Raw genomic sequence first — 25,395 nt, 5'->3', positions numbered from 1 at the left:
TCTCCATTTTCAAAGATTCCTCCTTGCTCTGTTGTCATGGCTGTCATTGATCCTATGAGGCAGCTTTGTGTGAGCTTCTTCTGCACTCTATCCATTCTTGGGCCAACACCACACTCTTTATCCCAGAATGATTGCAGGTCATGCTGTCTGCTGGTATAAGTTCTCCTGCCTTATTCTTCAGGGTTGCTTTGGTGCCTTTTGGCTCTTTGCATTTCCAAGTGGATTCTAGAATCAGATTGTAGTTTTGGGGTGGGAAGGGACTACTGGGATTTTGGTTAGGATTTTGTTGATCTATAGATTAACTTGGGGAGATTCACGTCCTCACAATATTGCAGATCCTTGAGCATAACATCTCCCACTATTTATTTGGGTTTTCAGTTTCGTGTTGCATGGGGTATAATTGTCTGTGGAGATGAGTGGGATGTGAATCCAGGTGGGTCTGAGGCAGGCTTGGCTCTGTGGAGACCAGGAAATATGTCTGTCAGGAATGTAGGCCCATGTGTATGTGGAGATGGAGTGTGAGGTGACGCTGGCACGTGAGGCTTGCTGTGGGAAGGGGTGGAGTAGGGTGAAACATAGGGTATCATGAAGTTCTAGAGAAAAGATTGCTGTGTCTGCCCACATCTTTTCTTACAAGTATTTTTTTGTTTGGTTGCTTTTTTGGTTTTTTTGGTACCGGGGATTGAACTCGGGTCCTTGCATAGCAGGCGGAGAACCACTGAGCTAAATCCCCGGCCCTCTTACAAGTATTTCTTTTTTTTTCTTACAAGTATTTCTAAAGTTAAGGCAAACTCTTGTATTTAAATTTAATTTCAGTCAAGTAACCAAACAAATGCCAAATCTTGAGAAGTCTCTGAACCTGAAGCTGTCAGGCTAAATACCAGGGGCAGTTTGAAACATTTTCTATTTTCTTACTAGTTTTCTTTGTTTGTTTGATTTTTTCAAGACAAAGTGTCACTATGTAGTTTGGGCTAGCGTCAGCCTCCTGAGTGCTGGGATTACAGGCATGTCCCACCACACCCTACCAACCTGAACTACCTAGCGAGATCTTGTCTCAAAAAAATCTTTTGGGGGATGGATGTTTTGAGAAACTTACTAGTGACAAGGAATTGTCACCTGTTTCCTGTGGACTTAGTGAAGGAAGTGTGTTTGGTGCATACAGGTACAAGACATCCAGACCAGGCAGAGTGGTCTGAGCCTCTTGGTCCTCTCACAATAAGCATGGCCCTTGTCTGTTCTATTAGATATGGGGATGGATGGAAGGAGAGGTGATGGTCATCTAGCCCCTCTTGACCTTTCTGGGGGAAGACAAGGTCTTGCCCACCTGGCCCCATGGGACAGGGATGTCAAGTGGCAGGAGGGGCTTTCTGAGTGCACTTTCCCCCTGGTGGTTCCCCCTCCTCTGTTTGAAGAGTTTTCTCTTACAGGATCTGGGTATATGTTAAAATAACTACCTAATATTAAGAAATGGAAAATAGCATGGAAATTGTTGCTTCCTGTTGCCCTGCAAAATGGCCTGATTATTGACAGATAATGACTGAGTTGGAGATAATGTTAGAAGAATGATAAAGTAGTGATGCAGCGCCCATTTTAGTGTGTTTGGGTAAAGTTTGAGAACACACTAGGACTAGAGCCCTCCTTACCAAAAGGGATATATCCCCAGACCCCCAGGAATGCCTGAAATTGTGGATGTACCGAATCCTACAGTTTTTCCTATATATACAAATAAAGTTTAGTTTATCAATTAGGCACAGTAAGAAATTAATTACTATATAGAAAAATTATAACAGTATTCTGTAATAAAAAGTTATTAAAAACTTAGGAATTGTATATTTCTAGAACTTTCCATTTAATAATTTTGAGCTTCAGATTACCTCGGGTAATTGACACCATGCAGGGGGAAACAGAGGGTGGGACACCATCTGTGCTGAAAGCACACATGTTCAGACACGTCCTAACCTGCTCCAGGACTGGTTGATGATGTGATAGTGGATGTGAACTGGAGCTTGCTCCCTTATTGAACATGCGTGCTCTGGGCACAGTACTCTTCTGACCTCCTACATGCTTCTGCTATGGGCAGTCCCTTCATGCTATGGGCTTCTTCCTCTGAGTAGAGCAGCCACACAGTCATCTTTGCAGGTTTCCTCTGACAGGGAGCTGCCAAAATCACAGGTGTTTCCCAAGATCTGGAGCATCTTAGAGCCAGGGCTATGAGCTCCATTTTTCCAGAAAGTTGGTGTGAAGGAGTTACCCTCCCTTTCAGTACAGTGGCATGGATGCTTGGAAGTCCCCTCCCTTTCCCTATTGAAATCTGCTATTCCAAATTTTAAATTAAAAGAGAGGTTTGAATCCTCTTGGTCAGCAGCCATATGAGGATAGCCACTCCCTAAAGCAGAGTTTGGGTGCTTGGCTCTGGACCTGGGTCTGTATGGACCTGTGCCACCCATGTGGGCTGCTGGGCATGGGCAGTGTGACCTATACAGACTGAGATATGCTGGAGTGCACAGCACACACTTCCCAAGGAAGAGAGTATGTGAAAAATCTCACATCTTTGAAACAGCACTGTTTTTGTGTGGGCTAAGTATTTTGTTAAAATCAGGTTCACTTGTTTTTTACTTTTTTTTTTTTTTTAACATGGCTCACATGACAGTGACATACAGTTCTGTCATTTGTAGCACACTTCTGCTGGAAAGCACAGTCCACACCTCTCCCTTAGCCAGCTAGTGCCTGTAGCCTGGAGTCAGAATTGCCTCTATTGCCTTTGCAGGTCTCGCACCCGTGGCCAGGCTGACGTCATGGTGATTGGTGGTGAGGAGCATTTTGAGGACTATGGGGAAGGCACCGAGGTAGAGCTGTCCCCAGAGACCCTCTGCAATGGGGAGCTGGGGTGCAGCGATCCTGCTTTTCTCACCCCCAGGTAAGGCACCCCTGCATTGAGTATGTGCTTCTCTCCCTTCCCATGTTTAGTTATCCAGATAATTTTCTTTTTTGTTTAGAAATTGCTAAGAGAAAACTTGCTTTATTCAGTGTAATGTAGTTAAACACTCAAAAAGTTTAAGGTTTTACTTGGTTTAGAGTTGGCTAATGCTCCTCTTGCCCAGTTATCACCCCAGATCATCCAGCTGTGGAGGCCTCATCTTTCCCACGAGGCTGGGAGCCATGTGCAGAACTCGGCTTGCAGGTTCCTTAACTGCTAGTCATGTATCGTTTTGTTGTCAATGAGTGACTTTGAGGCAGGCTTTCAAGTCACAAGCAAGTCTTTAGATTCATTTCCTGGCATCTCCAAACTCTGTAGAAAGTTCTGGTCTTGAATAAATTGAACCATACCCTCTAATGGGCCAGACACTCACTTTTTCTCAGGGCTTTGCTCGAGATTGTGGCAGAATTCAGAGTCTACGTGTATCTAGATGGGGCCTGGGCAGGCCCTCCTTGTTGTTCATCAGAGGACACTTCTGCCTTTTAAGTGGGCCTCAGGCCTGGCTGGCTGGCCCACCCATGCTGGGCTTTTATTGTTGGGTTCCTGAAGTTCCTTACCTCTGCAAACAACAGAAGCTGGCAATCTCTAAACCCGGAACCATAAGCTTCTTCCCTTGCCCAGTTGTTGCCATGGCCTAGACCTGGGGAGGGCAGTGACAGGAGGGGCAGGCCAGACCATAGGCTGAGCCAGGGGCCCTCCTGCTTATGTGCCTCCCTGAAGCTGAAGCTGCCCTTGTTCATGAGGTGGGGTCCTCCAGGTGCCCCCAGGTACTCACTTCCCCAGGGTGTGTCCTGGGGAACTGTAGTGGAAGGCAGTGGGCCTTTCCAGCAGGACTTGGTATTTCTGAGCCCAGTGCTCAGTCCTGCTGTGGTAGTCTCTTCCTGTTGGTATAGTTTGTTCCTGTCTCTTTTCCACTGTTTTCAGTCTAAAGTATAACTTCTTTGCTACATTTTTTTCCATCTTCCTTTAAATTAACCTGTGGAATTGGGCATACTGGTATACACCTGTAATACCAGCACTTGGGAGGCTAAGGCAGGAGGATCTCTGCAAGTTTGAGCCCGGCCTAGGGTACATATGAGTTCAAGGCTAGTCTGAACTACATAGCCAGACCTTGTCTCAAAAAACAAAAAAAAAAGAAAGAAAGAAAGGGAAAAAAAGTTAATGTGTGGATTAGTTTCAAAAGCCTATGGGCAGGGCTGGGGATTTAGCTCAGCAGTTCTGCCGCCTGCCTCGAAAGCAGAAGGACCCAAGTTCGATCTCTGGTACCAAAAATAAATAAATAAATAAATAAATAAATAAAGCCTATGGCCCCTGCTCCCAGGACGAGGCTGCCTCCAGCTCAGCTTCTGATAGAAGATACATCCTGTCCACTAGTGCACTGAGTACCACTGAAATGAAGTCACAGCATGGTCAGCTAGTGCAACCAGAAAATAGAATTTTGAGTTTTTAGAACACATTTTTAAAAGCATGAAACTATTAGCAAAGCACCATTCACACATGGTTCTTGATATTGGTGGGTTTTAGAGCAGTTATTAAAATAGTACAGCAAGTAAACTCTACCTGGAAACACACATTGCTCTCAGTATGCTTTCCACAGAGGAGGAAGCAGGGCACTTTTTTACCTCCTGCTAAAGTTTATTTTACAATGAAGCTCTTGACTGTGCTTGTTCTGTCCACTGTCCAGAAGGGGGCAGGTGTGTGCAGCAGCAGAACTACAAACCCTCACCCCAGCACCACTGCTTCAGCTGGTGGGTGTCCTGGTCTCTTCAGGGGGAACAGACTTCTCACAGTGATGGTGAAGGAACTCACAGATGTCCAGAAGTGAGAGCCAGAATGTTCCACACTTCATTTTCTTCCAACTTGCTTTTCTCAGGCCCTATTCTGTCCTCCTTGGGCCTCCTGGGGCATCACAGATGACCTGACAGGCCCTTCCCTGTCCTGAACTGACACTTCTGTCTTTCTAGCTCCGACCTGCTTGCTGCAAAGCTGCACAGCATCCTCACTGACGAGGCTTTTGAGTTTTACTGTAGCCAGTGCCACAAACAAATCAACCGCCTTGAGGATCTCTCTGCCCGCCTGAATGATCTTGAGATGAATAGGTAACTGATATAATGCCTGGCCCTGTTGTGTTCCAGGGGTGAGGAAGACTCCCGCTGCCATAGATTTTTTGCTGGTCTGGCCTGAGGTGCCCATGTCCTGGTCACTCAGACCTGGCTAACTCTGAGGACTTCCTGCCAGGCTGGAACTTCCCACAGAAGGAAGGTGCCCAGAGGGTCCAGAGGGTGGGACTCTTTCTGGGCCCAGCCCTCCCTGCATGCTGTGCGCTGTGCTTGCTGCTCTCCGTCTCTCTCCTATATGAATGTAGCAGCTTTGCTAGCTGTTGTCTTGGAGGGAAGACATAGCCCAGGTGTGAAAGAGGATACTCCTTGTGTTTTACTAAAAGATTTCTTCAACTTATCATATGAGATAAAATTGGGAAATTTAAAGATTGGTCTTCAAAACCAGATTTGTAAGCTCCTTCTGGAAAGCTTCTTTATTTTATTTTTTTTATTTTTTGGTACTGGGGATCAAACTCGGGTCCTCCCACCTGCGCAGCAGGCGGCGAAACCACTGAGCCAAATCCCCAGCCCTGGAAAGCTTCTTTAATTGAAGTTTGTGTTCTATGGTCCTAAACTCTGTAAGGCATCTGTCACCCCAGTTGCAGAGGAGCCCAGCTTTGCAGCACTGGTCTAACTGCTGTGCCTACTGTTCCCCTTGGCCAGTGCTTGTCTTAATTCTTTTCTTTCCTTGTGCAGTTACATCTCAGCCCTTTCCTTCCTCTGTCTAATGGCCACCCCAGCTGCATCAATGCTTCAAGGAACTCCCTTTTGCTAGCTCTTCACAGCTTCACAAACACATTCATAGAAAACATCTTTGGGTTGTTCGCACACATCAACATGCCCCAGGCGTCTTGTTTTAGTGTAGAGTGTGACCAATCCCCTGGGTGGGTTGTTCTGAGAAGGGTCTGGGGCAGAGATGGGCCCTTGTGGAGCTTCCCACATTAGCCCAGCCAAGCAAAAGAAGTGAGTGACCACACAGGCTTGTGCTGGGCACAAGTGCTATGGGGCTCAGAATGGCAATCAGGCAGTTTCCTGGACAAAGGAGCTTTAGGCTTGTGGGAGAGTGTGGAAAAGTGGCAGAAGGGGGCACACAATCCTGAAGCTTTTAGTACACTGGGATTCTGCCCAGGCTGTCCATGCTTTCTGTGGCATCTGCCTTTGTCTTCCCTGCCCTGTGGGCCCACAGCTTTGTGCACTGCTGTCCTGCCTCTAGCTCTCCTGGCACGTGATGTTCACCATTCCTGTGTTCTGTGCAGTACCAGTAAGGTGCAGAAGGGGGGAGGCCTCAGCCAGCTGGGCATGCAGGGATCCTGGTGAGAAGCCAGAGTGCTTTTGAGGGGTGTCCTGAAGGCGTCTGGTGAGTCCACCTCATAGGAGACCAGTTCTCACCAGCTATATGTCTTCAGCTGTGTCCAGTGCTTGGTGAGGGGCTCAGCCTGGCTGGGAGGGGCCATGTCCTTCCTGTCCAGACTTACCCTCTGGCCACTGATGGAAATGCATACAGGCCTATCATGAAAAGAGACACACATCTTGCCTCATTCTCTGAAGATTTTGATATGAAAGTGATCTCTTCCCGTGCTGAGAACCTGCTTCACCTCTTCTGGGCCTTGTGGGGGCACAGAATAGACTAGGGTATGACTTAGCACCACCAGCAAGCCCACAGGCCTCAGACCAGCCCACCTGCCCCTCTCCCTAGGCACCCTTGGGGATAGGCATCTGTTCAGCCAGGATGCACAGCCCGAGTCCCTTTGGTTCTCATGAAGGGGATGAATCAAGCTTCATGGTTTCCATGGAACACTCAAAATAAGGTGCTTGGTCATACTTTGTGGATGATGAAAGGATCTAGCTCAGTCCATGCCCAAGAGTTCTAGTGTCACAGATGACACCTGCTCAGTCACCACAGGACACATTGTCAGCTGTAGTATGTCCCAGGCATGTAGGAGTCCCTGTAAAAAAAAAAAATCTTATAGAACCTTACTCAGGGACATATTTTCAGTTTATAAAAGTGTCACTGAACTGCCGACCCTGAGATGTCAGCTAGTGAGCTGAGCAGTCTGACCTGTCCTGTCTTCTAGGGAGTATCTATGATACTAGGCTGAGATCAGACTTGCATTATGGTACCTAGAGGGGGCCATACAGTCACCAGACAGGGAAAATGTGTATGAAGGAGGAAGAAGGCAGATTGGAGCACAGGGTACCCACCACAAGAACTCGGGAATGATGGGGAGCAACCACCATGCAGGACTGAGGTCAAGGCACCAGGGAGAGCCACACTCACCCAGAGCAGGGTTTGTACCCTACCAGGGACTGCAGATCACAAGAAGTGGGTGACAGGTGTCGGGGGTGCTGGATTGTTAGGACTTGGGGGTCCATCTTCTAAAACTTGCTGGAAAATTGCCCTGTGGCTGTCAGGAAAGCTGTTTGTTCACTGGGAAAGGTCTGGACAGAGGCACTCTGGCCAGCACTGGTCAAGGAGAAAAGAAGGGTGGTTGCTGGCCTTTGATGCTGCTGACTGATGTGCATAGCCATGAGGCCTTGGGGAGCCTGCACCATCTCTCCAGTGCCCTCTACTGACAAAATGTCACATCACAAAGGAATTGAACTTTCCCAAAGGGAGCTAGCTAACTGAAGGATGAGTCTGAGCTGAGTGACAAGGAAGAAGAGCACACAGGCTACGAGTTCCTCCTGGCAGGTGGTTCTTGTGCTTGGAAACAAGTTGTCTTCAGCCTGAGGCTCATAGTTTGGTGGGGGAAGTAACACTCAGAAATGAGAGAGGAGTGGTCCAGGAGTGGTAGCACACACTGAGGCAGGAGGATCACTGGGAGTTCAAGGCCAAACCTGGGCTACACAGTGAGTTCCAGACCAGCCTGAACTACATAGCGAGACTCTATCTCAAAAACAAAACAAAACAAAAAACACAGAAAGAAAAAAAAGAAATGAGAGAGGAAAGAGGAAGAGGTACACGTGGCCCTTCTGCCTTTGCAGATGGCTACATCCTCTGTAAAATTAACCACACTCATCCTAGAAGGGCTTCGGGAAGAATCATCTAAATTTCTGCCCTACCTGTAGGTGTTGGGAATGTGAAGTGTCAGTGCCTAAGTTAAAACCTTTCTATCACTGATAGGGCTATGTCCTGTTTCATTGGAGGCCTCCAGTGGCCAAGCGTGAGTCAGGGGCAGGGGTGAATCTGGCTTTAGATGACCTGGTACAGGCATTGGTATCAGCTCTGGACTACAGTCTAGTTCCACTTCATCTGTAGGGCCTTGGGGGTAGAATAAGGAGGCTGGGCAGAGACGGTGTTGTAGCCCTGTCTTTGCTGAGTGGGTATTCTATGCATGGGGCTTGCCTGGGGTAGGGGGCTGCATGCCTGCACCCTGCTATCTCCTCAGCCTGAGCTTCCTGCTTCCTCTTGTCCTTCTGCTCCCTGACATGATTTTCCTGTTTGTTTGGTTTTTGCACAGCCCAGCCAAGCGACTCTCCAGCAGGAAGGTGGCAAGGTAGGCAGAACTTCGATCACTTGCTGAAAATGTTCTAAAATGTATTGGTAGTTTTTAAAAGAACATTTTATAAAACATTTTTTTTTTTTTTTTGGTACTGGGGATTGAACTCGGGTCCTTGCGCTTGCGCAGCAGGCAGCGAAACCACTGAGCTAAATCCCTGGCCCCCATAAGACATTCTTTTCCAGGGCATTCATAAAAGCTTTAAAAAGTTACTTTCCATGGTTTGGGGTGGAGACAAGTAATTCAAAGTAATTCGAGGTGATAGAATGTGGGGGGAATTTCTAGGGTTGAGGGTTGGGCCTGGATTGAGGACTGAGAAGCTTTTGGCACTCTCTGCTATGTGTCTTGCAGTGGCCGGGAGGGGACTCCAGGCACCCTATCTGCTGTAGGTCACTGCAAGCAGAGAGACCCAGCAAGAGGCCTACCAGCTCGGAGCTGGGTCTGGATGGCCTCCTGCCTAGTCTGTTCCCTTCCTGACCAGTAGTTTCCACAGTGAGCTGCGGTGAAGGATTGGCCTTGCTTTGAGTCCTGAAGGCCAGCTTTTGGCTTTGGTCCTATTTGTTCTTGCTGTGAAGTTGACAGCACGTCACCTCCATAGGCCAGCTCTGTGACAGTCTTTGCTGAAATCAAGGTCCAAGATCTGTAAGATAGCAGTGCCCTTCCCAAGGTCTATCCTTGTTCCTGCTGTATGTCTTCATTTTGACAAGGATTTGCTGCTGCTGGAGTTGGTGATTGCTCTCATGGTTTTATTTGCTTCATCTTTTTTTGCTTGTTTTTTTGTTTTGTACTTTTTTGAGACAGGCTAGCCTTGAATTTGCAGCAGTCTTCCTGCCTCAGGCTCCTGAGTGCTGGGATCACAGGCATCCACCACCATGCCCAGCTTATTTTCTAAGTATTCTGAATTGCCATCCTATCCCCACTGCCCAGCCCTCTGCTAAGAACATTAGATTCTCCCCTGCGAGCATTCCTCCTGGGCCCCACTCCCCTCTTCAGACTGTCTCTGGGCTTCATCATTGTGATCTTGGCCATGTCTCTCTTGCACTCTGCAAGTTCCTTTGTTTCAGGTATTGGTTCATCTAGCTTTCTGCCTCTCTCCTTTCCCATTTCTTATCTCCATTTGGCACACCTGCCTGTAGCTTCTTGAGAAAAGAGGTCCCAAAAGGTACATTCCCAAGACCTTGTAGTAATTTTGCTCTTGTCCTGTGGTTGATGTGGAGTGCTGGGTTGTGGATGGTTTCCCTTTAAAATGTTTGAAGGTGTTACTAATGCCATCTGCTGCTAGGGTTGCTGCTGAGGTCTTTGATTAATGGTCTTTGATTTTTGTGTTTTTCTGGTTGTTTTTTTTTTGTACCGGATATTGAACTCGGGACCTTGCGCTTGCGAGGCAGGTGCCAGAACCACTGAGCTAAATCCCCAGCCCTTCTCTGTTTGATTTTTGAGACAGGGTCTTGCTATATACTTGAGGCTGGCTTTGAACTCACTATATAGCCCAGGCTGGCTGCACTTACAGCAATCCTCCTGCCTCAGCCTACTGAGTGTTGGGATTACAGGTGTATATTTGGCTGATTTTTTTTCTTTGTGACTGTTTTTCCCTGTCTAGAAGTATTAAGATGTTTTCTTTGTCCCTCAAGTTTTACAATTTTATGATGAGTCTTTTGACTTTTTTTTTTCCATTATTTATGATGAGCAAAAGTTCTGGAGCTATCTTGGTTTATGTCCCTGCCTCCTCCTTCTCATTCTGGAGCTTCTTGGGGGCTCTGAAGGGTTGGAGTCTGGGGGAGGCAGAGGTCAGGGTCTGCACTCCATCTTCTCTGGTGGTTGTCTCACTCAACCCTTTTTTTTTTTTTTTTTTTTTTTGGTACCAGGGATCAAACTCCGGTCCTTGCACTTACACAGCAGGTGGTGAAACCACTGAGCTAAATCCCCAGCCCTGCTCAACCTTTGAGAAGGGCATCAAACTTGTGAATATGACATGAATCCCAGCTGCTATTTCAGTGCGTATCACAGCTTAACTGGCTTTTCACTGTCATCAAAGCCTTTCACCCAAATAGGCAGTAAGCAGTGGCACTAAGAAAGGTTTGCCATCTCTTCGTCCTCCCACACCTGACTTCTGAACAGACGCTGGGGCTGGTTGTATATCTATCTATGGGGCTTTGTGCCTGGAGACACCTTGTGCAAAGTGGGGAGGAAGGGCTCCCAACAAGCTGAGAGGAATCTTGTAGCACCAATAGAGGGTTGGCTGGACAAGGGGTCCATCCTTTGAAATACGTTCCAAAAATTTATTCTGTTACACTCTGGTGTTTGAAAAAAAAAAAAAAAAGCCCAAGGCCAGGGATTTGGTTCAGTGGCACTATGCCTGCCTTGCAAGTGCAAGGTCCTGAGTTCTATCCCCAGTACCAAAAAAAAAAAAGGCCCAACCCGCAAGTATTTGTAGCAAGGGTTTACAATGCTGAGGCCTATTCTGTATTGCACTGACATCTCCATATAAATGTACATGCAAATTTTAATCTGCTGCTGATTTGTCCTTAAATCTGCCTCCAGAGTGTTAGAACAGAAAACAAAGTCACTGTTACACGTCACTTTGTGTAGTTCCCAGTCATTTGCAAGTGCATTGTGGCTGAGATGGTGGACTTTGCAGTGGCCATCTGTGGCCTTGTGGCTGGCTGTGTCCAAAACCTCTTTGAGCCTATTTCCTCTCTATCTGTGGAGGTGGAAATGGCTCTCATTTGCTGAGGCAAATGGGACAGAACTGGGTCAGCCAGGATAAGAAGAAGCACCAGTGGGACCCTCAACAGGCAAATTACCCCTCCAGTCCCCAGGCAAAAGTTGGATTTCAGGAACCCCAGCAACTTGTCCACCTGCCAGACTTTACCTGCCTCTTTTTGGGGTGGATCAGGCACTTCCCACAGTCCCTTTTCAGGAAAGGGAGGAGGGGATTTCCTGAGAGGGGGTAGGCCAGGCCATATGCTGGACACTTGGGGACAGGTACATCCTTCCTGTACCTGGGTCAGCCTTTGGAAGTGCCATAGCCCCTGCTCAGGGTGATCTTTGGGGTCTGAGATAAGCCGCTCCTGGGCCTGGCAGTGGGATCACATTGCGATTGAGGTTCTGGGTGTTTAAGAGCAGCAATAGCTGAGAACACAATGTCTGGCAGTACTTTTGAGAATTCAAGAAAACCCCAGAGCCAGCCCTTTCTGGAAGCACCCACGAGCACAAGTTTGTGGTCGAGGGGTTGGAGGCATCTACTTTCTTTTCTCCTTAGAACATTTATGACTGAAAAGGAAATATAGAAACTCAGTGCTAAAAAGGAAACAGCTTCATTTATTTTTTATTTTTTTATTTTTTTTGGTACTGGGGATCGAACGCGGGTCCTTGCGCTTGGGCAGCAGGCAGCGAAACCACTGAGCTAAATCCCCAGCCCAACAGCTTCATTTATTGATAAGATGAAGTAGACATTTTCAGTGTGATTACTGTTACCACTCAGTTGAATTCTTAGTATGAGCTATGTCCTTCGCAAAGCTGTTTATAAACATACCTTTGTCTAAACCTCGTAATTGCTGGCAGATCCCCATTTTATAGGAGAATGAGGCTCAGAGAAAGTGAGTCTTTTTCTGTCATTCAGCTGCAAGTGTTGAGTTGTCAAGCTTAAAGTATGGCTCAGCATCAAGGGTCCCAGGGTGTGGAAAGAACTCTATATGCAGGCTTGCTGTTGGCACATTTATACAGATATTCTGAGGGTTTTATAGAATCCTGCTAAGTAGTGTTGATGGAGACCCACCACAACAAATGAGGTTAGCTAGAACCATGTAAAGGTACTCACTGGGATCTGATGAGGCACTGAAGGAAGGAACAGTTCCTTCATGAGGCCACAGTGTGAGGCGTGAGGCCCTCAGGGCCAGTTGTCCCAGAGCCCTGGGCTGAATGCATCCTGTCCACTGGCTGGTGCTCCAGGGATGGATATCCATGTCTGGGTGTTCCCAAGCATGGCTGAACCAGGCTCCACATGTAACCACGGTGTGACCCAAGTAGGAATCCTAGATTCACACCTGTCCTCAAAATCCTAAGCTGTCACTGCCCCAGGGTATATGCTTGACAAGTGTCACAGTGGTCTCTAGGTGCCATGTACAGGAGTCAGGATTCTGAATTAATATTTGACAGGTCTCTGGTGGAAGCACAGTCAGTTTCCTATCGTGGTGAGGAACAATGTTATGTTTTATTGCACATAAGTACAAAGTGCCCTTCTCTAAGCACAGCTGGCAGGGAGAGAGGTCATGTTCTCTCAGGCTCCAAAGAGTGCCAGGAGGACTCTGAAACCAGAGTGCCGCCTTCTCCTGGCCCCTCAGTAAAGGTGACTGGCCCAGAAACTTTGTTTGCTCAGTGCTTTGATCAGGAAGACCACAGCCTCTGGAGCAGAGAGCCTGTAGCTGTCATGCTACTGTCTGCCTTTCAGAGGGACTTGGCAGTGCTGGTGTTGGGAGAGCTTACCATTTTGTTTTCCCCCTTCTTCCCTCTGCTATTGATTCTTTTCCACAGGTACCTGCACCAGTCGGGGGCCCTGACCATGGAGGCCTTGGAGGATGCTCCATCAGAGCCTGTGGAGGCCCCAGAGGAGGACATTGCTGACAAGGTAGGCACTGAGTGCTGAGGACTGAGGGCCCAGGAGCAGGTTATGGGCAGTATAAGCCAACTGCAGCCAGGGTCTGAGGCTGTCCCCAAATGTGCTGTCTTGTACTCTGTGGGCACTGGGTGGCTGAAAAGACACCTGGCTTTATCTTAGCACTTGGGGGATGCTGTCTGGATAGCCCAACAGAAATTGGCAGTGGCATTCACTAGAGATAATTAGATGGACCACACAGCCTTGACATTCCTCAGCAAGTTCCCTCAAGGGTTCAGTGACTATGGGATGAAGAGAATTTTATGGGAGCAACTGGAGCATCAGAAAGGACTGGAGCTGGAGTGGGAGCTGGGATTTCAGATACTACATGAGTCCCTTTGTGCGCACAGAGGAGACAGCCCAGGGACAGTGGCAGGAATACCCAGAGATTCAACTTACTAGGGCCCATGAGACCTGGACATTTGGCCTGCCCTGGCCACAGGGCAGGGAACTGTAGAGGTCAAACCCCTGCTTCCCAAGGCCAGCCTGAGACTTGGGGAGGGGCGACAGCACCCCTTGTGTCCCCACACCCCCATCTCTCCCCATACACCCCATTTCCCCTTCACTTCATCTTCCTCACCCAGTCCTGTACTCTATCTCTACCCCTTCTTGCACCATCTCCTCCCTCTTCTGCATCTGTCTTTCCTACCCCATTTGTCTCTACTTGATCCCGTACGCCATCTTCCCTCCCACACCCTGTCTTTACCCCCCAAACCCCATCTCTCCCCTCTACTACACTCTGCCTCTACTCCTCCTGCACCCCATCTCTCCTAGATCATCCTGCACCTCATCTCCACCCCCTCCCATATCCCATCCCTCCTGCTATCTCCTGCACTTCATCTGTGCCCCCTCCTGCACTCCACCTCTATGGAATCTCAACATCTGCATGCTGCAGTCTTAGGCTGTGCTCTTCCTTCTCTGCCATCATTCCTCCTGCTTTTGTGCTGTCTGTCTCCCTTCTCACATGAACCCCCCCTGAAGAAGAGAGGGGCTGAGACATGGGCCTTTCTGTCACTTATGTCCCCAGTTGCCTGGATCTCCTCCATGGTTTGTGTGGGGCAGAGCAGGGGCCCTGCTTGTGTCATGGACTATGGCCTTCACTCCCTCACTGCTCTGCGTGCAGTTAGAAGGCTGCTCTTGAGCCCTCAGATCTCAGAACTATAGTGTGTTCCTTGTTCTGTGGTGGTGACAGAGTGACCCAGTAGAAAGCTGCGGGGGGTTCCTGGGGCAGTATCAGCCAGGGCTGAATAAAACCCCAGCTCAGCTGGGCACTTATGGGATTCTGTGCTGCCCCCTAGAAGCTCCCTGGGGATGCAGCCCTCCTCCCTCTCCTCCCTGATGTTCAAGCTGTGTCTCATTACCAAGGTCATCTTCCTGGAGAGGCGGGTGTCAGAACTGGAGAAGGACAGCATGGCCGCAGGGGAGCAGCACAGCAGACTGAGGCAGGAGAACCTCCAACTGGTGCACAGGTGAGCAGGGTCCTGCTCACCTGGAAATGCACGTCAATTCAGGTGCTGGCTGGGTAGACCTGAGACTCTCATTTGAGTATTCTCCCCTGCAGGTATCTGGGCCTAGACACAGAGGGCCCTAGAGGAGCAAGGGAAAGGTGACCCCTTGCCCATGCCCATGCAAAAGAGGTCTGATAGTGAGCAGTGAACACAAGACACAAAGCTCATCCTGGGGGCCACTGAGAAGAACAGATTAAAGCCCACAGGAGGGACTGAGGCATGGGTGGTGGAGGAGGGCATGCATGGCAGGCTGGGCCATGGGCTTGGTCCCCAGGATCAGAACAAACCCAGAAGAGATGTATTTCTCAGCTCATGGTGGGTGTCATTGTACATGGATCCCCTCTAGGTAAGTTTTCTGGAGAACTTGGGAGCCTTCCTAGGGCTGGCCCAGTGTCCACCTGCTGCTGGCCTCCAGCTTGTGCCCTGTTTCTGAGCCCCACCCTCATAGCACCGATCCCTGGGTGGGGGCATGTTTCTTCAAGATGTTTACTATACTTTGTACATCTCATCTGCAGTCCCAGTCATCTTACTGTCACCACAGAAGCAGACACCATCTCCATTTCAGATGGTAAAACCGAGGTGTAGGGAACTTAAGATTATGGCAGGGCCTTGGAGACAGCAGGAGGGCTTTGCGGGTGAGGGCAAAGCCCTGCAGTGGAGGAACAGGTCAGGGAGCACCTGTGTGGGGCAGGATTTATCTTTGAGGATTCCTGGCTGTGGAAGCCACTTGGTAGTGGAAAGGCACACTGAGCAGGAGACAGGATCTGTAGTCCAGTCATGCCTGGGTGGAGGTGCTAAAAAGGAAATGAAGCACAGCTGCTGGTTTTGCACCGAGGAAGGGACAAGTTCCCTTCTGATGCAGATTTTTCTGCATTCTCCAGCCAGATGTGTGTATTCACAGTAATGTTTCTCATGCACAATGAGAAGAGCTTAGTCTTGAGGGGAATCTGCTGTTGGGGCAGGGGCACTTGTGGAATCCATGGGAGAGATTCTTTGCCTGGAGCTGCTGTGCTGGCCAGACTGCCAGAGCCACATGCTAGCTCTGACACAACCTAACGGGGCTTTGAGCCTGTTTTCTCATCCATAACCTGAGTATGTGGTTGCTGAGAATTCTGAATGGCACTGGACAAAGGCCACACTTTGTCACTGTGTGCTGGTAGTAGGTGTCCCCTTGATGACCCAGCACTCCTAAAGCTAGGTGTCTCCCTCTGCATGAGGCTGATGTTACTGACTGTCCTCCAGTTCCGGAGCTCTGTGAGAGTCAGAGCTTGCAGACCAAGCTGCACAAATCAGCACTACAGAAATAAGTTGTCTTGTGAAATGTAGGCCTTGACTTAGCGTTGCCCATCCCCTCGCATTCCCACTGAGGAAGTACCTGCCACTAGCTCCTGCTGCCGAGTTGGGGGGCCAGCCATGCTTCTGAAGGGCTTCAGTTCCATGGCCTGTTAAGTGTGTCTTGTGTCTCCAGAGAGGGTTGTGTCCTGAGCTCAGTATGGAGGTTCCATTTTCATCTTGTTATCCATTATCAGTTACTCTCACTACAGGATTGCTGCATTTAGCTGTCACGTTCACTTTCTACAGAGTTCTGTAGCCCTTGGACCTCAAGTGCTTTCTGACTTCTCCCTAGCTCTTAATGTCTAGGCCAAACTGGCTGCAGTGGGCAGCAGCCAGTATCAGTGCAGTGTTCCATCACCTGCTGGGCATAGTAGACACCTTTGTCTCCTCCCCTTTGCCTTTAGAGCCAATGCCCTGGAGGAACAGCTGAAGGAACAGGAGCTGAGAGCCCACGAAATGGTACTAGAAGAGGCAAGAAAGCAGAAAGAACTTCTGTGTAAGATGGAGCGAGAGAAGAGCATCGAGATTGAGAACCTGCAGGCTAGGTAGGCAATAGAGTCCCAAAAGATACAACATGTAGGAAAAAGTTTTGCTTTAGAAAAAGGATTGGCTGGGATGTAGCTCAGCGGTATAGTGCCTGCCTGGCAAACGTGAGGTCCTGAGTTCGATTCCTGGTACTAAAGAAAAAGGAGGAAACCCAACTGGAGAGAACCTCAGAATTCTCCTCAAAGGCCATGAAACCTATGTTCAGAGGCTGACCCTTGCTTCTGCAAGTCTGTCCTGTCCATGTCCCCCATCACATATTTGTCTCATCCAAGTGCATTGGGGGACAGTGGTCCCAGCTATTCAGAAGGCTGAGGCAGGAAGATTGCTTGAGCCAAAGAGTCAAGGAATTGGAGAGCAGCCTGGGCAGGATAGTGAGACCCTTTCTCAAAAAAAGAAAGAAACTTTTTTAAAGAGACTTTTACAGAATTACTTTTGTGCTTACTTGGAACTGATACTGCAGATATTTGGTACATTTACAAACACACTAAAAGGATAACCAGAGTGTCCACACACACATTCATGGATGTGTCAGAGGGACACTGAGGCCAATTATAAGAGCTTCCAACACCAGAGCAGGAACAGCCTAGGACAGTGCCCTACAGGGGCATCGCTCAAGGTGTAACTACTTATGCAGGAGACCTCAGTGACACAGACAGCTAGTCAGTAAGTAGATGGGGAAGACACACTCCTCAGAGGAGTTCCAGGAAGTATCTGTAGATAGCCATCCAGGAGGTGGCCAGGCTCCTCCTCCCCTAGGGGATGGACTGGGTTGGCTTACCCAGTGGGCAGAAAGCTGTGACTGGACAGAGGGAACACCTGGCAGACACAGCTTAACCAGGTGACTTGTGAGTCCTGTGGGTGTCAGGTAAGGTGTGACAAGAAGGTCCTGCACCAAGGTGGAGTCTTCCCCAAACCCATTGCCCCATCTAACCATGAGAAAACATCTGACAGAGTCAGTCTGAGGGGCATTCTACAGGACACATGGCCAGGGCTGGCAACACACCAGGGTAACAAAGTAGGACGATCTGGGAGACTCACAAACCAGGTAACATAGGAGACATGAGGGGTGATGCTAGGGGTCCCTGGTGGGATCCTGGGTTTTGGTGGAAAATCCACAATGGACTGTTTGGTGAAGTGTGGGCCATCTGGGTGTGTACTTGATGAGAAAAATGCACCATAGTGGTGAGCTGTGACGACATGAGGGAAAGGAAACAAGGCAGGCCCCGGGGAAGCTACATTGTCTGCGACTTTTCTGTAAACCTAAATTATCCCCAACCCCAAATATATTTTAACAGCTGACATGGGTTACAGAAAAGCTTTGGCCTGGAGCACTTACATGGGGTGAAGACTTATGTGGGCATTTGGGTCACAATGCAGGTCCTAGGAGGATTCCTCCAGACACTAGGCCTCCCTTAAAAATGTGCAGAGGCACATTTTTGAGAGAGCAGGTCCCAGCCTTGTTCTCATGTCCCAGGTTGCAGCAGCTGGATGAGGAGAACAGTGAGCTGCGGTCCTGTACGCCCTGTCTGAAGGCCAACATTGAGCGTCTGGAAGAGGTGAACTGCTGACTGCAGGCTGTGACCAGCAGGGCCAGGCCATTCTCACCTGTGGGTGCCAGGATCAGCCTTCAGCTGTCCTGAGCATGGGGTTTCCTGTGCTCTCTGCTCTTCACACTGACAGGGTGTGATGATAATGCACTTAGGGCCTCCCAGAGAGTGGGGCAGCTACTCTTAAGGGCAGGATGACATTACCTGGCCCTGCAGTACTCAGGTGTGAAGGAGCCATCTCTTTGTCAGAGGGCACTGGGCTCTACCCAGCCTCCTGTGGACTCAGGATCCATGAACCCAGAGGTCCACAAGATCAACCCCATGGTCTGAATACAGAGAACAGAGTCCCTTGCATGGCAGACTGTGGAGGCCTCTAGTTGGCCTGCTCCTGCAGATTTGTGGGAGGGTCAGCAACCTGGGCCCTGTGTCCTGGCTACTTGCTTAGAGGCCCCTCTTCTCCTCTCATTCTTCATCAAGTACCCCTTGAAAGCTCTGAAACCAGAAGGTGTTCCGAGACCATGTGGGCTCTGACTCCTGTAAGCCACAGGTGTCAGACCAGAAATGCACACACTGAATCAGGTCCTAACCTTTTGTCTCAGCCTTTCGAGAAACAGCTGTTATGTGTGCCTTGGCCATGAGGCAGTGCAGCCTGAATAGGAAGGCTTAGACACATTCCCAGTCAGTGACACTAGACTGTGCAGTAATTTCAGGGACAAGCTTCAGAATCAAGCTGTATGCACTGGCTGGATGTGCCATGTCTCCTCACGGGTCTTACTTTTGCAGGAGAAGCAGAAGCTGCTGGATGAGATTGAAGGGTTGACGCTGCGGCTCAGTGAGGAGCAGGAGAACAAGAGAAAGATGGGGGATAGGCTGAACCATGAGCGGCACCAGTTCCAGAGAGACAAGGAGGCAACCCAAGAGGTGAGCAGGGCCAGCCTTCCCCTTCCCATGCCCCCTACTCTGCCCAATGCAGCCTGCTCCTGGGGGGAAGCCAGAGCAGCCTTTGTCACCTTGACAGACTTTTAGCTGTTACTCTTAGCAGTGCTGCTGGTGCCTGATGACCTCCTGGACTGTGGGAGAAAAAGGCCAGGCTGATTTAACAGGTGCTTGTCCTGTGCTTCCTTCACAGCTAATTGAGGACCTCCGTAAGCAGCTGGAGCATCTGCAGCTCCTCAAGCTGGAGGCAGAGCAGAGGTGGGGCCGCAGCAGCAGCCTAGGGTTGCAGGAATACCATAGCCGCACCAGGGAGAGTGAGCTGGAGCAGGAGGTCCGCAGGCTCAAGCAGGTATGGCTCAGTCCAGCCCACAGAAGCTTCCCGAAGGCTGGAGTACTAGCATTTCCATCACTAGGATAAAATACGTGACACCCACAGCTTAGAAGAGGACAGATTTAATTTGGCTCAATTTTCAGGGGATTCAGTTCATGGTTAGCTGGCCCCAAGCAGAAGTGGCATGATGGAAGGGCAGCCAGGAAGCAGAGAGAGAAAGGAGGAGTGAGGGACATGAATATGGCCTTCTAGTGACCCATCCCTCCATCCAGGCCCCACCTTCTAACAACATATAAACTCATGAATGGATTAATCCACAGATGAACGTAGCACCCCCATGATCCAGTCACTCTCCAAAAGCCCCACCTCTGAAGACAAGACTTTTGGGAGACATTTTAGATCTAAACCAAACAGCTGGCCCGGACGGGGAACTGAGCTGCAGGCCTTCTTGTCCTGGCCAAGCATGATGATGCTTCTGTGCCTCCTAGGACAACCGCAGCCTGAAGGAGCAGAACGATGAGCTGAATGGGCAGATCATCACTCTCAGCATCCAGGGTGCCAGAAGCCTCTTCTCCACAGCCTTCTCGGAGTCCCTGGCTGCAGAGATCAGCTCAGTCTCCCGTGATGAGGTAAGTGTTCCCCTCCTGTCTGTGCCCCAAGGTCTGTGTGCCCAACACCAACCCCTTGCTCTCAACACAGCTCATGGAAGCCATCCAGAAGCAGGAGGAGATCAACTTCCGCCTACAGGACTACATTGACAGGATCATTGTTGCCATCATGGAGACCAACCCATCCATCCTGGAGGTCAAGTAGGGGACCAGAGCCCAGTGTGGACTGGCTCAGGACGCCACCAGCATCCTGAGTGCCCCGCCACACCATAAGGAGCCAAGACCAGCAGGTCCCCAGCCTGCCCAGCCCAGGGCGTGTGGGGGTCCTCCTTGGGCAGTGGGGAAGGGAGGAAGGAGGGGAACCCTTGTGACTGAGTGGGACTGAGCCCACAGCAGACAAGGATTGTGGCAGGGCCTCCCCACCCCACATTGCCTGGCTACAGTGCCCATCGTTGGTCATTGAGGATGGGCTCTTAAGCTGTGTGCAGAGTCGGGACAGCTTCTCAGGCCAGATGAGCCCTCTGACCCCTCTTCCCTCCATGCAGCCCTATCAGGCAGAAAGGAAGAAAACGGGTCCCTACCAGGGGTGCAGTTCCCCCCACAAGCGCCCTCACATGGTGCCACCCCATCCCAGCCACTCCTGAATGGTGTCCAAGTCCTGGATCCTCCCATGGGACATGGTATGGGAAGGCCAGGAGGGGGAGGCTGGTATGTATGGGGTCTGGCTGGGAACCATGTGTCCTGCCAGCTCTCCCTGAGCAGCCCAGGCCATCACCCAGCCAGATGGCCATCTCTGTCCAGCTTCAAGACCAGGGACCTCTAAGCCACACAGCCACTCCATGCCCTGACTGTAACTGTAGTAACCTTCAAGGGCTTTGTGCGGAGGCTGAGGCAGAAGTGCACTAGGACCCTTTTTTCTGATTCCAGGACTTGAGATCTTGACTGTGTGGAATTCACTCCCTGAATGGGGTGGACAGTGCTGGCCCCTCTCACTACAGGGGCCACTGTTCTGTAGGTATGACCTGCTCTGGCCTCCTGGAGTCCACACCCTCTAGGCAGACCGTCACTGCCCTGGATGAAGTCCATATTTCCCAGGCTAGAGTCCAGGTGTCTGGAACCATGTTTCCTTCTTGGCATCTGACTTGAAGTTTTGTTTTTCCCTGGGGTAGGTCCTGCAGCTGTGTGGACAGGGCTGCTCTCTAAGGACACAGGAGTACTGGGTGACCTTCCTGCACAGTGCCTGCCCAACCCAAATGGGCAGTGCCACCTCACAGCTACTGGGCCTTCCCCAAGCCTGGGAGTCCCCGGGCATTCCCAGGTGGACCAAGACCTGTCACAAAGATTGGCCACCCCACTGTGTGCAAGTGTGTGTGTGCGCGCGTGCATGAGTGTGCACACAAGCGTGAGTGTATGTGTGCTGCCCTGCATCCCTCTACGTGGCCCTTCTACACTACAGTTTAAGATGTTGCCTCGTGTTGTACATTCTGGGGAAAGCCTTTGGTGTAAATCAGTGTAAACTTGGAAGAGAGATTTTTCTATCATGTAGAGTAGGTATTTTTTATAGATTGAAGGTGGATCAATTTTTTAATACTTTCCAGAGAGAAAAACTATCTGTGTATACACATGAAATATATATATATATATATATATATATGTATAATATATAAATACTGGAGCCCTGCCTTTCTGTGCCCAGGTCTCAGCCCTATAACATGGACTATGACCTGTTCTGCTGATCACTCAGCAGTGCTGTGACTGTAAACTCTAGTTTCCAGGAGATACTGAGATACCAATGACCAACCTGCACGTGGCGCCTGCTTCAACTCCTGAGAAATGACTCCTCCTGCTTGGACACGGGAGGGTGGAAGGCCAGCAGGGTCCTGACCAATGTGTTGGCCACCACAGATTAAAGCTGTTACTACACATACAAAAGCTGGCTCCTTCCTCCACAGGGTGGTGGGGTGGGTGGGATGCCCAGGATCTTGGCCTTGCATTTCTCAGAGTTCTGAGCTGGGACACATGATTCAGAGCTCAGACACATGGAGACCATCTTGGCTTTGCAGCTTGGTCAAGCTAGGCCCCTTCCTGAGGCCCCAGGATTGATGACCTGGCTGTGCCATCAGTGTGGGAGGGGTGTGTGTTCCACAAGTCTCAGGCACAATGCCTCTGCCCTCTAGGATATACATCCTTTGTCGATAGGGATAAAGGAAAGGTTGGGACTGTGCTGGGTAGTAGGAGACAGCACCTCTAGAAGCACCCAATACATAGAAGGCGAGGCTGAGCAGCTGAAGGATTCAGGTGGCCCTGTAATCACAAGGACAGCATTACCAAGTTCTGAGGGGAAGTAACCATGTCTGATTGGAAGAAGGGCATCTTGTAGGCCAAAAAGGCCCAAACATCAGCTTTTTAGGACACTTACCCAGCTCAGGTGTTCCCAGAACAGCAAACCACAAACCAATAGCTCTCCCATGACCCTCATACTAAGCTACTTGCTTGGTGGTTATCCTCAGACCAAGGTCTTGACTGCTCAGATCCAGCTGCTACCCAGAGTTGCCAGGAGGGGGTACACTCTGGCTTCTCTTTGGGGAAGGTCAGCAGAGCCACTCCATTTACCAGGATCTGGCCCAGGAGCCCTGGACACCTGGTGGATAGAACAGAGAAATCTGGAGGCACAGACAAGTCTGTTTCTGAGTTTCTGTCCAGAGGGTTATGGCCTGCCCTCCCACCTACCCAGGTTTTGTGGTCATCTGTCTTGGTACCAGCAGGGGCTATCTAGGGTAGCTGGAAGCACAATAGGTCTTTCAGGAGCCTATGGCTCTATGGAGTCTCCAGCCCAAGGAAGATACAGTCCCCCGTTTAGTACATAGTGTGGGGCAAGGAAGGACATGATCAAAACCCATTGTTATGGAAAATGTTCCCAAGAAGCCTGAGCTTCTTGCAGTGGGACATTCCCAGAGGAAACCTGGAGATCCCAGGAAGTCCCTCCTGGGTGGTCAACCCCCAGCCCCGTCCCACTGCAATCAGCTGGCCACAGGGTTTGCCACACTGGAGCCTCCAGCAGACCTGCCCCTCCCAAGGTGGATCCTGTATCCAGTTGGTCCCTGACTTGGTACATTGCCACTGCTTGAACCTTCCAAGTTTTAATTCTGCCTAATAGAACAGCATAGATAAAGCTTGGACTAAGCAAACAGGAGCAGTGACTTTGCCCCTCCTCTGGGAGAAAACCTATTGGCAGTAAGGATAGGAAGTTACCTCACCATTTAGCTAGACCCCAAGGCAGCTACCCAGAGAGCATAGGCCCCTCCACCTGCCAGCAGTTCACAGACCTAGAGTCCCAAAGGAGGGCAGGAACTTCAACCAGGAATCCTTTCCATTTTGTTATCCTGTTAGCTCACTGATTATCTGGACCCAGGTGTATGTGGCTCATAAAGCAAGTGGTGATAGAGTAATTTGCAAAATTTGAGCTTTAGATTTGAGCAGCTGGCCTGGCCATCTTATGGCCATCACACCAAGCTACCGACGTGTTCATCCCTGAGAAACTTGACTCCATGACTGCCTCTTGGTCTGTTTACTGCTGTGTGTCCAAAGCCTAGAACAGGGTTGGGCCCCAAGTTGGTTCAAGGAGAACTGGGCTGCTTGACCCTGCAGGGCTCTCTGCTGCTCCCACATCCCCAGGCTATCTTGTGACTTAAGTGTGTCCACATGTCAAGATTGTGTCCTCTGACAAGGACCAAACTGGCACGGAGCAGGGTTCAGTCAACAGTTGATAACCCAAAGGCTTTTCTTCAGAACACTAAGGATGACCACAGTGTGACTAGAGATGCAGAAGAGACCCTTGTCCCTTATCATGCCTATTTCCTCCATTTCCCTCAACAATCCTAAGATTCCTCCTTAGGCCCTTTTGAGCAACTAGACTACCATAATGGCAGGCCTTGTTCCTGCCCTGATCCACTCATAGGGCCCTGCTTAGCAACACTGGCTTGAGTTTGCCATCTGCAGTAATCTAGCTGGAGCCACAGATCCACAGGCCAAATATTAGCTGTTTCTATGGCAAGCAGGTCACAAGACTGCTCCTTTCCTCTTTGAGGAGCAATATTAGCTCTGATCTCAACCACTATGATCACTGAAAATCCACTCTCAGTGTCCTCTCATGTGAAGGCCACATTGCCCAAAGGCTGCACCCTTCACACTGGGAAGTTGAGAGGTTGCCCAGGTTACAAAGAGCAGAACCCTCTATATAGTCCTTAATGTCCTCCAGGCAGCCTGCTAGCTGCCCTCTGCAGATGGCCAGTAGGCCTGGGACTGGTGTTCCAGAGCAAGGGGATAAGTCTCCCAGGACAGATGAATGTCCTGCCACCTAGGACTATTTAGAAAGCCAGTTTCTGTGCCAGGCGTGGTGGTGCATTCCTGTAATTCCAGCACTCAGGAGCCCGAGGCAGGAGGATTGCTGCAAGGCCAGGCTGGACTATCTACTGAGACCCTCAAACAAAGATTTGTCTCAAAGCCAACTTCTGACCTGACCACTAAAAGTGGGATCCTTCCCATCAGGACACAGGTGTGCATCCAGAGTACAATGGTTCGTCTTCGGCTTTCTGGCTCTCCTGGTGCATGGCCCTATTCCTAGAGGGCTTATTGTTATAGGTGCAGATTTTCTGAGCCCTAGAGTAAATTTCACCCACTCTCTCACTTGAAAAACTCACCTCCATCTTACCACAGATCTGGTGGTCTCTCCTGAGTCTCCAAAAGAGCCTCACTTCTTTCTGGTCTGATCCTCATTTCCTGCATGGTATTCTCGAAGGCCCAGCTCCCCTCAAATCCCTCTCTCACTGCAGCTTTTGCTTCCAGGATTCCTAGGCCCATCCTCTCCACCATTCCGGCGCGCGCTCAGAGGACAGAGGATAGAACAGCCTGAAGTGGGCTTAGGAAGCTTTGAGTGTGAGTGACCTCGGGGGCAGCCAAATGGCCCTAAAGGAACAGTAAGCCTAAGGAGCTCTTTCGTGAAGGGGTGGCTCAGGGCTGGGGGAGGTGGGTGGCCCAGTTTAAAGACAGATTCCCTTGAGTTAAGGGAACAGGCCGAGAAGTCATATGACCAAGTGACATCGTGATTCACGAGACTGTACCTCAGACTCAAGCCAATCTGCACGACCGCTGCTTCTGAACGCGGAGCCCTGGAGGAGTCGCCAGGAACAGAGCTAGACATCCCGGAGGGGACCTGGAAGAGGCTGGGAGCAACCACGGGATGGCCTGACCCCTCCGCAGATAGACCTCCTAGCTCTCAACTTGGTCCAAGAACATCAAGACCCTCAGCCCTGCCTTGGAGTAAGCTGGACCAGACCCCAGACCCAGCCCAGAAG

General features: G+C 50.0%; 1 protein-coding gene across 2 annotated transcripts in view; it reads left to right on the top strand.

The window, feature by feature from the left end:
- Positions 1-25,395, top strand: part of Rab11fip3 (RAB11 family interacting protein 3) — a 96,951-nt gene that overhangs the window by 59,669 nt on the left and 11,887 nt on the right. The window contains exons 5-15 of one of the 2 annotated variants that reach the window (XM_004873783.4): positions 2,768-2,917; positions 4,942-5,076; positions 8,538-8,573; positions 13,110-13,203; positions 14,596-14,699; positions 16,478-16,618; positions 18,094-18,175; positions 18,950-19,087; positions 19,296-19,451; positions 19,922-20,062; positions 20,133-25,360. In XM_004873783.4, the coding sequence (XP_004873840.3) occupies positions 2,768-2,917; positions 4,942-5,076; positions 8,538-8,573; positions 13,110-13,203; positions 14,596-14,699; positions 16,478-16,618; positions 18,094-18,175; positions 18,950-19,087; positions 19,296-19,451; positions 19,922-20,062; positions 20,133-20,246 (1,291 nt within the window). In that variant the 3' untranslated portion in view covers positions 20,247-25,360. The remainder of the gene's footprint in view (positions 1-2,767; positions 2,918-4,941; positions 5,077-8,537; positions 8,574-13,109; positions 13,204-14,595; positions 14,700-16,477; positions 16,619-18,093; positions 18,176-18,949; positions 19,088-19,295; positions 19,452-19,921; positions 20,063-20,132; positions 25,361-25,395) is intronic. The other variant, XM_004873784.4, reaches the window with a different exon arrangement.

This window comes from Heterocephalus glaber, unplaced genomic scaffold, assembly GCF_053883595.1.
Source record: "Heterocephalus glaber isolate CG9 unplaced genomic scaffold, H.glaber_assembly_v1.0 deba00001781, whole genome shotgun sequence".
Lineage (NCBI taxonomy): Eukaryota > Metazoa > Chordata > Mammalia > Rodentia > Bathyergidae > Heterocephalus > Heterocephalus glaber.
Note: the sequence above shows the minus strand (reverse complement) of the source record. Positions and strands in the feature narration are given on the sequence as shown.